The 15,786-nt window shown below is 38.3% G+C and overlaps 3 protein-coding genes and 3 pseudogenes across 3 annotated transcripts; 4 read left to right on the forward strand and 2 right to left on the reverse strand.

Annotated features, from left to right (window-relative positions):
* The first annotated feature begins 330 nt into the window (after positions 1–330).
* Positions 331–1,443, forward strand: LOC120001773 (annotated as a pseudogene).
* A 259-nt stretch (positions 1,444–1,702) lies between these two features.
* LOC120002014 lies at positions 1,703–3,605 on the forward strand (annotated as a pseudogene).
* Positions 3,606–5,659: 2,054 nt separating this feature from the next.
* On the forward strand, positions 5,660–6,759 carry LOC120003037 (chitinase 2-like). Its single transcript, XM_038851931.1, has one exon. The coding sequence runs from the start codon at positions 5,687–5,689 to the stop codon at positions 6,650–6,652; it is 966 nt and encodes a 321-aa protein (XP_038707859.1). The 5' UTR covers positions 5,660–5,686; the 3' UTR covers positions 6,653–6,759.
* Positions 6,760–7,294: 535 nt separating this feature from the next.
* Positions 7,295–8,057, forward strand: LOC120002015 (F-box protein At1g11270-like). Its single transcript, XM_038850557.1, has 2 exons — positions 7,295–7,312; positions 7,515–8,057. The coding sequence occupies exons 1-2, from the start codon at positions 7,295–7,297 to the stop codon at positions 8,055–8,057; spliced, it is 561 nt and encodes a 186-aa protein (XP_038706485.1).
* A 4,109-nt stretch (positions 8,058–12,166) lies between these two features.
* Positions 12,167–13,174, reverse strand: LOC120002018 (annotated as a pseudogene).
* On the reverse strand, positions 12,941–15,201 carry LOC120001227 (mitogen-activated protein kinase 13-like). Its single transcript, XM_038849449.1, has 6 exons — positions 14,845–15,201; positions 14,595–14,724; positions 14,356–14,493; positions 13,917–14,249; positions 13,557–13,740; positions 12,941–13,468 (listed from the first exon to the last, which is right to left on the reverse strand). Exons 1-6 carry the CDS (start codon positions 14,994–14,996, stop codon positions 13,293–13,295), a joined length of 1,113 nt encoding a protein of 370 aa, XP_038705377.1. The 5' UTR covers positions 14,997–15,201; the 3' UTR covers positions 12,941–13,292.
* Positions 15,202–15,786: the final 585 nt, after the last annotated feature.

Below are 15,786 nucleotides of genomic sequence, written 5' to 3' on the forward strand. Positions count from 1 at the left end.
ACGGGCTTCAACTTCAAAATGGGCCTGGTCCAACAGAGAATGATATCCGCACGGCCTGAATGACCAGGCCCGAACAATATCTGGGCCAATAAAACTTAAAATTTGTTGGATCCGGTGAAACTGCAAGTTGAAGCCCAATGATGAGACGTATTAAAGTGCACCAGAAAAAAGCCCGAAAGCCCAACTTTAATGCCAGGTCAAAAACTCAAAATCAACTGAAAAAATCAGGAGAAAGAAAAAGGGGCAGATCACAGAAAGCTGAAGCAAGGTAGTTTAATTGGACTTTTATGTCTCTTACAGGACAGCCGCCTGAATTTGGACTTCTCAATCACTCCATTAGATGAGACTCTACCATTCCACAGCAGCAGCAGAGAAAATTCAAATTTGTTGCGTTTCCCATTTGTTCATCGTCCACTAGTATAAATTTGGATTGGTTGGACAGTCCATTTCATTCATTCCTAGCCCACCATTGCAATGGAACTCTTGAAGTTTTTCCTCACCCTTATCGTTCTTCAAGCTATTTCCACCTCCCAGATCCCAAACCTGGTAACTGCTGCAAACTCCAACCTCTTCAGGGAATACATAGGCGCAGAGTTTAAGGATGTCAAATTCTCTGATGTTCCCATTAATCCAAATGTTGATTTCCACTTCATCCTCTCCTTTGCCATAGACTATGATACCTCTGATTCTCCTTCTCCCACAAATGGGAAATTCAGTGTGTTTTGGGATTCCCAGAATCTCAGTCCTTCTGAAGTTTCTTCCATAAAGAAACAGCATCCAAATGTCAAGGTGGCCTTAAGCCTTGGAGGGGATACTGTAAGAAATGAGTCCGCTTTCTTCAAACCTTCCTCAGTAGATTCTTGGGTATCTAATGCTGTTTCTTCACTCACGGATATCGTCAAAGAGTACAACTTGGATGGAATTGATATTGATTACGAACATTTTCAAGCTGATACTGTAAGGTGATCACTTTTGCTTCTATAGCTCCATATGATTTTGTTCAAGAACATTACTTGGCTCTGTGGAAGAGATATGGAGACCTCATAGACTCTGTCAACTTCCAATTTTATGCGTACGATCGAGGAACCAACGTGTCGCAGTTTTTGAGCTATTTTGAAACTCAGAGGACTAAGTACACTGGTGGAAAGCTATTGACAAGCTTTAACAGCGACAATACTCGTGGGTTGACACCGGAAAATGGATTCTTTACTGCCTGCCACAAGCTTAAGAGTCATAACCAACTTTACGGAATCTTTATATGGTCTGCAGATGACTCTAAAGAAAATGGATTTCGATATGAGAAAGAATCACAAGCACTACTGGCAAGCAACTAGATCAATACAAGTGATATACTGATATGTCACTGAAGTCAATAAGTCTCTTCATATTACTTTGCCTAGAATCGGCGGAATAAAAACTTTGTTGCTAAAATCTTTCTATAAAGAAGTTGCTTATATATTACATTTGAAACATACAGTCCCAATCACATGATTTCAAGTTTCATGAAGTAGTGAATAATTTTGTGTCTGGCCAAATTGATGCTCCAAATTAAACAATAATTATTGAAAATCATTTGCTCAGTATTCACGTCTGATTCCTCCTAAGTCCTACTATGTAGGTAGGTACGTATGTCTATTTATATCACAGCAGCAGAAGTTTGAAAACTACACTGAAGATACAGTTGATATGCTAAATGACTGACCTGTCTCCTTGCCTTGCCCAGTCAATAGCTCCAAGGGTTGCCGGGCGGCAACCACCAAAGCTTAATGGCACCCCCACTTTTGAACTATATTAGAACCTTTGCTCACTCTTGCAATCAGAGCCAACTCAATAGATCAAGTAGCCCTCCACTAGCAATGGAAATTGTCCCGCTCTTAATAGCCCTTCTGATCCTTCAAGCTCTTCTCCCATCAGACTCCTATAAGCTCAAACCTTTTCAGAGAATACATAGGAGCAGAGTTCAACAAGGTTAAGTTCACCGATGTCCCTATTTTCCAAATGTTGAATTCCACTAATCTGAGCCCCTCTCATGTTTCTTCAATCAAGAGTCGCCATTCGAATTTCAAAGTGGCCTTAAGTTTAGGAGTGGGTAGTGTGGTGAGTGGCTATGCTTACTTCAATCCTTCCTCAACAGACTCTTGGGAATCCAATTCTGTTTCTTCACTCACGCATATCATCAAACAGTTTAATCTCGATGGAATTGACATCGATTACGAGCACTTCAAAGCCACTCCAGGTGCCTTTGCTGAGTGCATTGGGAGGCTTATAACAACCCTCAAGAAAAATAGAATAATCAAATTTGCTTCAATTGCTCCATTTGATGATGATCAAGTTCAGAGCCATTACAAATCTTTGTGGAAGAGTAACGGGCACCTTGTCGATTATGTGAACTTCCAATTTTATGCCTATGATCAAGGAACCACAGTATCTCAGTTTATGAACTACTTCAAGACACTGACTGTAGGAGCAGATTTCTACAATAGTTGAAAGTTCTATCCTTCTTCCTGTGGGGTCCGTTTGCAGCCTTGGATCCTGCAAGTTTCACAACAAAGCAAACCGTGAAAGCTCCTTAACCGGCTTGGGGGGTGCCGGTCGTGGAGGCTCCGACGATCAAGTTAGTACTTGTCGGAGATGGAAGACCAGCTATAGTCTTAGGTGTTTTGTCTGAATAGGTCTTTTTCTGGAGTTGGTAGTAAGTGTTTTTGTTGTGTTGTCTAGTTTGTTTTGGAAATCGTTTTTTATCCTCCACATATGAAAAGAGGGGGGTCTTAATAGAGAACGAGGATCGACCTCGGGAATTGTGTATTCATTCCAGTTATATTATTGGACCAAATTGTATGAAGGAAGTGTATAAAAAGTCTACTATCCCGGTTGTGTCAGGGTAAGCGGTAAAGCAACAATATGTCATAATTTAAGACAGGCGTCGATGATAGTATGGAAGTTTTGTAGGCGGTATTTAATGAATAGATACGTATATGAAAGAAAGCCATACCTAAGGATGTGACCTAGTCACACCTGTAAATATCGGCTGTAGATTAGACTGACAATAACTGCTTTATGGGTGAGGTAGTCCGAGTAATGGCGCTTATAGGTGGAGCCGCCATTACTATGTTCTGGCGACTGTACTGGGTCGCCAACACCTGCGGATGCTTTGACACCTAGTTCCATCATGCTAAGGAAAGATCATAATAAAGTAACCAGTCTATAAAACTATAAATATCCTGTAGATAAGTGCCAGAGAATATGTCAGTTTTAGTGTCAGAACACTGTCTATACTACGTAGCAAATAATGTTTAGATTGTTTATGGACCCAAAGATTGGCTTTTAGGTTCGGGCCTAACTGTGATAGTTAACCTGGGGGCCTAGACAATCCAGTTCATCTTGTCGATGTGTGACCAGGTGGGGCCATACCATTTTTGGCACCTACACTGACCTCTAACTATGAAGGCAGTAAGGTCTTACTGAGCAGAACCAGTATAGAAATGGTGGTTTGTCCTCATCTAATAACGGCTTCTTCACTGCCTGCAGAAGGCCCAAGAGTCGGCAACAACTTCATCGTGGTATCTTTGGGCCTTTTACCCAGTGGGCTATTAGAGAGCCATTAAGTAATGGGCCTCCAAAAAGGCATATCTTCGTTTGGGCCGAGAGAAGTAGCCACGTCATAGAGATTGGAGGCTTGGAAGCCCATCTGGAATGCGAAGTATTTGTTAATGAAAAAGTAAAATAAGTTCGGGAAATTCGATGCTATTGTTAACCTAACTCGGACGGCATCATTACCTCGCAATTCAAGTCTTTTACGGGCACGGCTTAAGAATTTCCCTAGGCCGTCTCAATGGGACCCATTGTGAGACCCACCCACCCTTCGTCGAATATTTTAAAAGTGTTTATTTGGCCTGGGAGAGTGGGTGGTTATTCAAAATTCGAAGCATCAAATGTGTTAGTCTCATTAAAAAAAAAAACGTTTTACAAAATAAAATAACGTGTAAAGATTGGAATTGGATCACATAAACATGATTCTTTTATCTCTTTTTTTTTTTTTTAGATAAGAACATGATTCTTTGGGCTAGTTTGATAGAGCATTTATAAAGTAGCAGATATGTCAGTAGAAATGGTGGTAGCAGAAATGCTGGATAATTTTAGTAGCAGATATGCTGCTTGAATGCTGATCAGGTGTTTGGTTGAATTTTTACTGTTAACATTTGTGCTGTGTAGCATATTGGATAAATTACGTGCAGGGGTAGCATACATTTTAGTTATATACCTTGTATCCAAACATACAAATTAATTCATAAAATTAATTTAATGAATTTAAATTAATTAAAGATAATAATAAATTATAAATTAATTAAAGATAATAATAAATTATAAATTAATTAATTATTAAAGTTTTAATAACAGTTAATTTATTTATTAATTAATTAATTAGTTAATTATTTAATTTATTTAATAACAATTAATTAATTTATTAATTGATTTTTCCGTGACATAACAGTGTAGAGTAGTGAGGGTATAATCGAAATAAAGTAAAGGCATGGGGACAATATTGACTTTTGTTACTAAAATGCTAGTGAAATTATTCTAAAAAGTAGCAACTCAAAACTAATAGAAAATGTTGCATAAAATGGTCTCGGATTATGTGCTGAGAAAAACTTGTTTGGTTGGAAGTAACATTTATACTACAAAGAAGTATAAATGCTACTACAAAACCTCTACTAAACGGGGCTTTTATGTGTTTTAGATAATAAAACAAATATGAAGAACTAGTCACACATATACAGCAGATGCTTTTAGCTTTAAATGGTTAAGCCTTTATCTTAACGACCCTTGGCAAAGTGATGGATTCAATTCTCCCCACCCCACCCATCTATTAAAAAAAAAAGACTTACAGAACATGTACAAGAAAAAAAGTTTAAACTTGGGTGGTCTTTGCATGGCGTTGGAGGCTGCGGCGATTTATGGAGATCGAGTCCAAGAACAAGTGATAGTTATAGTATCAATATATACAACTGGACAAGCAACATCTACAACGACTAGTAACAAATCATGATTAGATACAGACTCTGACACTGAGAAAGATTGAGAATATAGCCGTTGAACTTGATATGATGAATATGAATAAGTCCACTATGGGCTTCTTAATAAATTGGGTTTGCTATGTTAAATTGGGCTTATGGGCTTGCTCTTTATTTTATTGTCTCTGTGATTGATTGTCTTAACTTATTACCTACGTAGTACGTACGGTAATAATGAGAAGATTCATCTAGTAAGAGTCGCCCAATTGCATTGTTACTTATTCAATGTTCTAAGACTTATAATGACACGTTTAATGAGAATCAAAGATGGTTAAAAACGACATAGAATGAAGATATCCTTGGTCCGTCAAACAACAATGTCGCCAGCTTATCTGCATGTCCTGACATTAAGAAGTTCCCAAGGGTTGCCAACTAATCAATAATTAAATTACAAAAAAACGTGAAAATTCTTTTTGTTTTCCTTATAGCCTTACGTGTTCTATTCGAATAAGGAATCTCTCCTATGCAAATTGAACTATTTCAAATATCAAAATTTTCTCATGCCTCAAATTGACTACACTACTGCATATATATATAAATATATGGAACCCTTTTGCCTTTTCCATATCAATTGCAATCTCCAAAATTCAATCTATTCATCCATTATTTCATCAATGGAAGCCAGTACTGAGCTTTTCATCGTTCTTGCAATTGTTTTTCAAGCTTTTTTCCTATCACATACTCCAGCAGATGGAAAAGTTTTTACGGACTTGACCCTATTCAGAGAATACATAGGAGCAGAGTTCAAAAACGTCAGATTTGATGACGTTCCAATCAACCCAAAAGTCGACGAATTCCACTTCATTCTCTCTTTTGCCATTGATGTTGCCACCGGAAAGTCTGCATCGCCGACGAACGGAATATTCAACGTGTTCTGGGACACCGACAATCTCAGCCCCTCCGAAGTCGTGGCAATCAAAGGTAACAATTCAAATGTCCGAGTGGCCGTGAGCCTAGGCGGAGACAGTTCAGAAAATGGCGGCCATGTTAAATTCACTGCAACCTCCATTGATTCCTGGGTATCCAATGCAGTTTCCTCGCTCACAAAAATAATCAAACAATTCAATCTGGACGGAATCGACATCGATTACGAACACTTCGACTCTGATCCCGACACATTCGCTGAGTGCATTGGACAGTTAATTTCAAAACTCAAGAACGACTCTGTAATCTCATTTGCTTCTATTGCTCCATTCAGTAGTGACAAGGATGTTGAAGATCATTACTTAGCTTTGTGGAGGAAATTCTGTCCGGAACTCATCGATTTTGTTAATTTCCAATTTTACGCCGAAGACATTTCCAGAGTGACTCAGTTTGTGCATCGCTTTGAGGAACAAACCAGAAATTTCAGAGGCGGTAAGGTCTTGGCGAGCTTTATCACTGACGGTACACGTGGTGGTTTGTCACCGGCTGATGGATTCTTTATGGCCTGCGAGAGACTTAAACGGCGTAAACTATTTAGCGGCATCTTCGTTTGGTCGGCCGATGACTCCAAGGCTAAACGTTTCAAATATGAGAATTTTGCACAGAAATTCTTAGTTGGGGATACACAAGAACTGGTCCAAGCTGGGTTCCTCTAAGCCCAAACTGCAGTTAGTAAATTATTTGAGTTCAGGCTCAGCCCGTTTACGAATAATTGGGCCTATATAACAGGCTTTTTGTGAGACTAACTGTGGGCATTTTCTGGGTTTTTTTATTGGGCTGCTGAAATGGCCTTTTGTTTGTTTGTTTTTTTTTTTTATGGTTTGCACCTTCTATTCTAAAAAAGAACCGTTTTCCTCATTTTCCTTTGTGAATGTATAAGAAATCACAATATTTGAATATGATAAAAGATTTCGATTTATATTATGAAATCTTTCACAATGTTACAAACACATCACAATTCAGAAACGAATATTTGCATTACAAAAAATATATATGTAAAATGAAAATTCTTTTAATTACCAGACAGGAAGAGAGTGGCCAATATTGCTAGTGGAAGGATTATTGTTCAAGTTTCCATAGCTAAAGAACTTGTTGTGACTAATTTGATGGAAATTCTTGTTGAAGTGAAGGGATACTTATGGAGTTATGGATGATGTTGGATGATCTTATCCAGAAACTGCATCTGCATGTTGATAAAAATTCCTAAATCGTCAACGAATTAATTAACTGCCCAAAATAACAATATGCTTCAAATAAATAAATAAATAAGGAAACATTTTCCTTTCCTTAATAGTTTCATGGATTGGGACGAATTGGTAAGAAATAACCGTCCTACACAGCCAAGGAATGAGTTGGTGGAGTATTTTTTCCTGATTTGTATTAAATAAATTCTTTTTATTTCTCTTTTTCTTTTCCTGATTTTGTATTAAATAAATTGTACTCTCTCCCATTAAACTCATCCCGCAATTCATTTCTCTTCCTCCCTAAAATTTTCAGTTTTATCTTCTGGATTGATAGCAATTGGAGGAGAACATGAGGAGGAGCCACTCCCTTCCCCATGACGTGGTGTTGGATATCCTCTTGCGGCTTCCGGTGAAAAGTCTGAAGAGATTTAAGTGTGTATGCAAATCGTGGTGCTCTAATTTCGAAGAAACTGATTTTATAAGAAAGCACCACCTCAGCAACGCCGCTAGAGGTACAAATCTTTGTACCCTTGTTAAGAGTGTTCCTATCTTCGATGATCGATTTGGTACTAATGTCATTTTATCTCCTGGAGAAACATGGCAGCCTCGTATTGTTGTTAATTTTTCCCTATTGTCTAATGAAACTATACGAGTAAGAGAAACAATCAATATACCATCTGTAGATTTTCCGGCTTGTATGTCGATGGTCGATGAATGTGAAGGCTTGATTCTTTTGCGTGGTTGTTGTGCATACGATAATCCTGACCCGGTTTTGCTTTTGAATCCTGCAACACAAGAACTCAAAACCCTCCCTCAGTCGTCTGTTGAGCATCCTCTCAACAAGGAGATTTCCGGTTATTGCGGGTTTGGGTTATGATTGTTGCACTGGTGATTATAAGGTGGTGCGTTTTTCTGTTAACTGTGAAGACTTGCATGTCTTTGAGACTGATGAACAAGTTGAGTTATATACCCTAAGGGTGCGTTTGGTATGAGGGTCAGAATTTGGGGGTATAATTTGTTACCCATGTAAATGTTACAAGGGTAATAATAATTATGGAGAATAAGTGTTACCCTTGTTTGGTAAAGAAGGGTAAAATTTACCAAAGTATTCATTACTCTTGTTTGTTACGACTATACATTACTTAATCTGTTTAGCCACTTGCTTAATTCTTATTTTTGGAAGACTTTTATGTGGAGAACAATATGTGCATCTTTAATTTGACCTTGTGATATCAATGGATTTGAATGTCAAGCAGATTTTGGCTAGATTTGTAAGAAACCTTGATGTGAATTTCTTGATAATTATTATTAAAACTTAAAAGACAACCCAGTACATCAAATTATCAAGGAAAAAAAAGAGTGTTACTGTGGGAATAGGATAACGTCTGTCTGGGAATTGCAAGTTCCTGAAGCAAATACTGGAGACCCGTTCATGATGGAAATCGGTGTGCAGTTTGTGAGAAGATTCTGTGGATCCACACATATAGAAATTTCCCGAGTTGGTTTGTGCCCATATAACCATCGAAGTTGCACCGAACTTCAACGTATGCGTTCATACCATTGAACAGGGCCTGTGTAACATCACCAACCGTGGTGTTTGTCCCAGGAACGATTCCTGTTTCAACAAAAAAAATTAGTGTCAAAATCATACATTAATTTTTTATGTTAAAAACTATTTTAGAAAAATGTTAAAAAAAAATACCGTTGTTACTTAATATGGATAGTGGATTGTATAGATGGTAAAGACCTCGCTTCCAATATTGGATTACTCTAGGAGTAAGTGTTGGATTTTGTATAGCAATAAGAAAGTCCCACATTGGACAAGTATAGAAAGAAAGAGTAGTTTATAAGTGTGGACTTAACACACTTACTAAATTGGATAAACATTCATAGATGGGCTTGGGCTATATATATATATCAAAAGATGGGCCTTGGGCCTCTTGGGGTCTCATTGACTTAAGAAATATTCTTTATTTTTTTATTTTATCCAATTACAGTTTATTTTAACAGTTGTGTTTGTCTGAGAAGAGTTGTGTCTGATCAACACAACTTCTCTACAAAAACTGCTTGTGTTTGTCTGAGAAGAGTTGTGTCTGATCAACACAACTTCTCTATAAAAACTGCTTGTAAACTGCTTCTGTCTTATTCTATAAATACCAGAAATAACATGGTTTTTAGAGATCAGAGTTTCTGACATTCAAACCTTCATCACAAACTTTTGATTTGAGAGAAAAAGCACCCAGTAAATTCGCCAGGACCAAGAATCAAGTGCACGATTCTTGGCTACAGATTGTTGAATCCTGGTGGCAGACGCTCATTGAACTACAAGCACAAGAGTAGGGGCGAATTTTTGCTATAAGACATAGCATTGCGCTATCCTCAATCTCAATTCAAGTCAGTATTGTAATTGTATATTTATTGTATTTAGTTTGTTTTAAATTCTTTAAATTTCAATATTCTATGCACTGTCATTCCTGATTGTTTTCCAACAATCTATAGCAGAGACTTTCAGATTATGGAACAATCTGTGAATGGCGTAAAACCTCATGTTGAGAAGCCGGATAAGTTCAAGGGATTGGATTTTAAACGATGGCAACAGAAGATGTTGTTTTATTTAACAACTCTGAACCTTGCTCATGTTGTCAAGGAAGATTGTCCTGTGGCTGAAGGAGATAATATTTCTGCGGACAACCTGAATGCAATTGATGCATGGAAACATAGTGAGTTTTTATGCAGAAATTACATTCTTAATAGCTTTGATGATACACTGTATGATGTGTACAGATCTTATAAAACTGCAAAGGAACTATGGGATTCGTTAGAGAATAAATATAAGATCGAAGATGCTGGTTCAAAGAAGTTCATCATTGGGAAATTTCTGAAGTATCAAATGGTGGACTCAAAGGCTGTTGTCAACCAAGTTGAAGAATTGCAAATTATTATCCATGAACTTGCTGCAGAAGGAATGGTATTACCACTTCCATTCTCTGTCGGATCTGTGATAGAGAAACTGCCTTCATCTTGGAATGATTTCAAGATACATCTCAAGCATAAGAAGAATGATATGTCAATGGAGGATCTGGTTCTCAAACTAAGGGTGCAAGAAGATCACCGCAAGAGTGAAGGGCTGAATGTTTCAGCATTTGAAGCCAAAGCCAATATCATTGAGGATGAAGAGAAGTCCAAGCCTAAGCCTAAATATCAGAAGAATAAGTGGAACAAAAACAAAGGGAAAGGTTCAAATGTTCTTGCTCCAAAAGAGAAGAAGTTCAAGGCAATAAAGGGTGCTTGCTGGGTATGTGGAAAGCCTGGACACAAAGCACAGAATTGTATTGGATTTTGTGTTCTATTGATGTGGTTGTATTGAGATTTTGTGTAGTTTTGTTGAGGACAACATGAAGACATGAAATATCGTTGGTCTCCATATTGGTGTTTTTATATGCATGTGGATAGGTGACAGATGTCGCGCATATCTGGAATGATTTGAACCTATACTGGCCAGATTTTACACCAAAATCATTTTTCTTTGGAAACTATAAGTTTTGGGATCACGAGTGGGAGGCTCATGACCGGTGTTCAGCATATCCGTCTCTGCCCGGGGCAATATTTTGAATTGACATTGGGTCTCTATCGACTATACCTCATTCTACTTGTAGTTAGATTAGCTATAGCAACACGCCAAGTTTGTTGTAGTTTCTACATAAGAATGAATGAATAATGGTGCTCCAAGATATGCTTACGCACTTAAATCTCTTCACACTTTTCACCGGAAAGCCGCTAGAGGATGTCTAACACCAGTCACCAGGTCATCGGGCAGGGACTCGCTCCTCATTTCCTTCATCAACTGCTATCAAACTGGTCGGAACTCAAAAGAAAAAGACTGAAATGTATCCATGGTCGGGAAAACACACTTCATTGAACAAGCCCTTTGGGCCTATGTGTCTACTGAGGCCTGCTGATATCGAGTTAATGCTTAACTGAATTTAATAGTCCACTCAGAGTCAGAGACTCCCACGGCCCATCCCGATCAAGAGGTGATAAGCCTGCAGCCCACTGAGAGAATTAAATTGAGCTAATTTGCCTGTTCTTCCATTTTAATGGGTAGTTCGTGTTGAGAGATTCAAATACTATACTAGGACTTGTAAATTAACTTGGTTATGCACTCTGCTTGAGATGCAGCAACGATATTTTTCAATTGGATTTATTTTTTTTACACTAATTGCTGCTATTAACGTGAATGACTGAATGAATGAGTGTTGAATCTATAACATCACAGATAAAACCCCAATTTATTTCTATATGCTTTTTTTCAATGTTCAAAAACTGCACCAGAAGATTAATAGATTGAAAGAACAAATTAAAACTTGAACATTTCAATCAAATAAAAATAGAAGGGGGAATCGCCTCAAAAGTTTTTGAGTTGCCTTCCCGACGATAGAAGCTTGAATTGGTAGCTTTAATGTCGCAAGCAAACTTGCATCTCTCGTAATCCTTGCGCGAATCAAAGATGAAGTACCACCGTTTATAGGGAGAGAAACCATTAAAGGTCCCTGCACACAACACTTCAGCTACACTTTCTTTACTGTTTGTAGTAATGTTGTTGGGCAATGAAATTCTGGCTTTATTACCAGGGCTAATGACTTGTTTCACTTGAATTTTCAAATTCCAACTACATCTGACGTGAACACTCAAACTGGGCTGGAGTTGCTGGTTGTTGACAACGATGGAGGTAGCCGTAACTGATTCACATAATGTAATTGCCAGTAGCACCAAAGCTGTGATAATTAGTCGTCTGTTGTCTTCCATGGCTAACACAAGATGGTAAGAAGTTCTGGGATCTTATTTGTTAGACGTAAGGGGAATGTATTGAATACACTTTGAGGCTCAATCAATTCTCAAACGAAAAGAATTAATTAAATATCTTTATGTTATATTTTTTTTATTTAGCCGTTTGAGAGTCAATTGCAGGCTTCTTTGCGTTAAGAATGATAAATGCCTTTTTAATTAGCATTGATGGTATACAAGGGACATAATTTCTGCCATAGATCTATTTTATAACGTGACATTTCAATCCTACTAAACGTTTTTCTAAGAACTAGTTGTGAACTGCTAGTAATGCCTGGCGATTGCTTCTCATAGCGGAAGGCATTAGCCTTAAGGCCTATGGCAGGCAGTGAAGAAGCGATCAGATGGTGGCAAATCACCACTCCCACCACTGATAAGGCTCACCAAAACCTTACCGCCTTGATAGTTGGAGCTCTGTGTCTTGAAGGAGTTCATAAACTGTTCTACAGTGGTTCCTTGATCGTAGGCGTAAAATTGGAAGTTAACATAATCGATAAGGTGTCCATAACTCCTCCACAAAGCTTGGCAATGGCTCTGAACTTGGTTGTCATCAAATGGAGCTATTGAAGCAAATGATATTTTACCCCATTGTTCTTGAGGGTTGTAATGAGCCTTCCAATGCACTCAGCGAAGGTATCAGGATCAGCTTTGAAGTGTTCGTAGTCGATGTCGATTACATCAAGATTGCTCTTTTTGATGATATCTGTAAGTGGAGAAACAGCATTTGATACCCAAGAGTATACAGAGGAAGGATTGAAGTAAGCATAGCCATTAGCCACACTATCCACTACTAGGCTTGAGGCTACTATGACATTTGAGTGCCGATAGAAGAAACTTGAGAGGGGCTCAGATTATCAGACTAAAGCAGGGTTTAAGATGTCATCAGCTTCTAACTACTGCGACAAGAAAACATAGCCAAAATTTACCTCGCAAAATGAAAACTTACATTTTCAACTTTAGATAGATATGATCAATTATGTGTCCAACATACAAACACAGACTCAAAAAGCCTAGTGGCCGTTGCAATCTTCTGTACATAACATCTCTTTCAGAACTGAACCCTTAGAGATTATCAAACCAATAGTTTATTAATATTCAAGCCTACACCACCCGCAATTACACCACCTTCAAACAGAAAGGAACCCCCATATACCTTATTTCTCTGTTTAGTATTACTGCATCGCGTATAATGCTAGCTTTTCACACCAAAAACAACCTTTTCTGATGGCAAACAAGGAACAGAGAAAAAAGGAGAGAAAAAAAGGGACTACTCAAGCATGTCACCATGGTTGAAGTTCAGAGACTCCCTCCATATGAGCTCCCTAATGTCATCTTCATTTAAGGAAGCCTGTTCAAAATCAAAGATGAAAGGCGATGGACAAGTGGGCTCCTCATTTATCTCATGAAGGCCTGACACATAAGGGTGATTCAATGCTTCCTCAACTTCATCACAAGAAAACAGAATTTTTCTTAGTACAATAAAGTCAAGGATAGAACATATCATTTTTGAAGAGATTATACTGAGACATACCAGTTATGCGTTTGCTTGGATCAAAAACTAGCATCTTCTCTGCAAGATCAAGTGCCAGCGGTGACACATTAGGGAACTTCAGAGCAAATGGTTCCTTTGGGAAATGTGGAAGCTGTTTAACATACTTTCGAGCATTATCGCTTCTAAGGAATCCAAGATCTGAATCATCGGGCGAACCCAATAGCTAAAAGAGGAATGATGAAGAGAGAACCATAGCCATTAGAAATTGCAACACTTGTAGCATATAGACTAAAATGTAAAAGCTCGTTCTTTCACTCTTTTGAATTAAAACATATAGAAGAACTACTTTTACAACAATAAAGAAGCTGATTGACAAGAGAATAAGAGAGATATGAATACCTCAGTTATGAGTGCCAATTGTTGAATATAGTCTTTACCAGGAAAAAGGGTTTCCCTTCTGATGATCTCCATAAAAATGCAACCTACTGACCAAATATCAATCGCTGCAGTATACTCGGAGCAGTTAAGCAACAACTCAGGGGCTCTATACCATCGGGTCACAACATATTCAGTCATGAAATCTGTCTCCGAGGTGGTTCTTGCAAGCCCAAAGTCACAAATCTTTAGATCACAATTTGCATTGAGAAGCAAATTGCCCGGTTTCAGATCCCGGTGTAAAACATTTGCTGAGTGAATGTATTTCAGTCCTCTCAATAACTGGTATAGGAAATACTGCCAAAGCCATAAATCATACTCAATAAACATTGCTACTTGATATTATACATGACTCTACAGTTTAGACAATAGATAGTCAATAAGACATACACTAACAACTTACCTGGCAGTGATCATCTGTCAGGACCTGGCTTGATCTTATAATCTGATGCAGATCAGTATCCATCAGTTCGTACACTATGTAAACATCATCGAATCTTTCCCTATCGGGGGGCGGTATTATGTCTCTAATTTTGACTACCTGCAAATCAATTAGACAATGTTTTAGCAAATCAAAAGAATATCCTCTAAGCATGAAAAATCAGAAAAGAAAGAAAGTAAAATGGGTCAATTTAGTATTACATTGTCATGATCCATGTGACAAAGGAGCTTGATTTCTCTGAGTGTTCTCTTGGCGTCGATTCTGTTGTCAAAGGCATTCACAATCTTCTTGATCGCCACACCTTCATTTGTTTCAGAATTCCTCGCACAGCTAATTAAAACCAAAAAAAAAGATATATTAAAAGTATTTCGAGAATATAATCATTTACTTTTTAGGTTCTATTTACAGATGCTTTAAGATTAAAGAGGGGGAGAAGAGAGAAATAATCACCAAACGATGCCGTATGCGCCGCGGCCGACGGGTTGTACAGGAGGAGCGTATTTGGAGGAGACGTCGAAAAGGTTTCCGACTATGTTGTACTGCACATATTTCCCTCCGTATATAGGAATTCCTCCGGTGAGAGACAGAGATTCATTCTCCATTTTATCTTTCTCTCTTCCTTTCAGTCTATGTGTGTATGTCAGGACTGACTTCGAAGAATAAAAGAAGAAAGAAAGCTTTCTCTGGAGTGATTTTTTCTTGTGGTGAGCGTTTTGGCTTTGATAAAGAGGGTTATGGAAATGAAAAGGCAAAGACGAAGAAGGGAGGAGGGGCCTTCTGGCCCTCTCAGAGAAGAGGGGTTTTTCCAACTTTGAAGTTTGAAGATTCAAATTTGAATATGAGCTGATGAAATCGTTACAATAATGTAAAAAGCATCAATCATTCAAATCCCCTGCTGACCGTTGAAAATCAACTTGCGTTGAAGTCTTTTTTTTTTTTTTTTTCCACTTAAAAAGACATAGGTGGGGTTCACGGACCTTGATGCGAATGCCTTTTAACATCGAGTTATTCGAGTGGATGCGGCTCATTTTGCAAAATCGTGAGCAAAATCGTTTAATGGCTGCCGTTTCAGCCCATTCTCCTTGGCAATACGAACGGCCAATTGAGCAGCCAAAGCTTCTCCGACTGTCAGGTCTCTATGCCCTTTTACAATTGAACATGAGCAATCTCTTCCTACAGCTGCGATGACTGAAAACTCCTCCCGAACAGCCACATCAAAATTCATCTTGGATTATTCCAGGAGGAGGAGCAATCCGAGGGGTCTCCTAGGCCTAGCCAGAGAAGGTTTAGATTTATGGGCCCAAGCTCTCTGAAGTGTTCTTCAGAAGTTCACGAACTTCAAAAAGGCGTTCGAAAATGGTTTTAGCCCAAATGGTTTGGTGGCTCCGAACT

The sequence above is a fragment of the Tripterygium wilfordii genome, chromosome 7 (genome assembly GCF_013401445.1).
Source record: "Tripterygium wilfordii isolate XIE 37 chromosome 7, ASM1340144v1, whole genome shotgun sequence".
NCBI lineage: Eukaryota > Viridiplantae > Streptophyta > Magnoliopsida > Celastrales > Celastraceae > Tripterygium > Tripterygium wilfordii.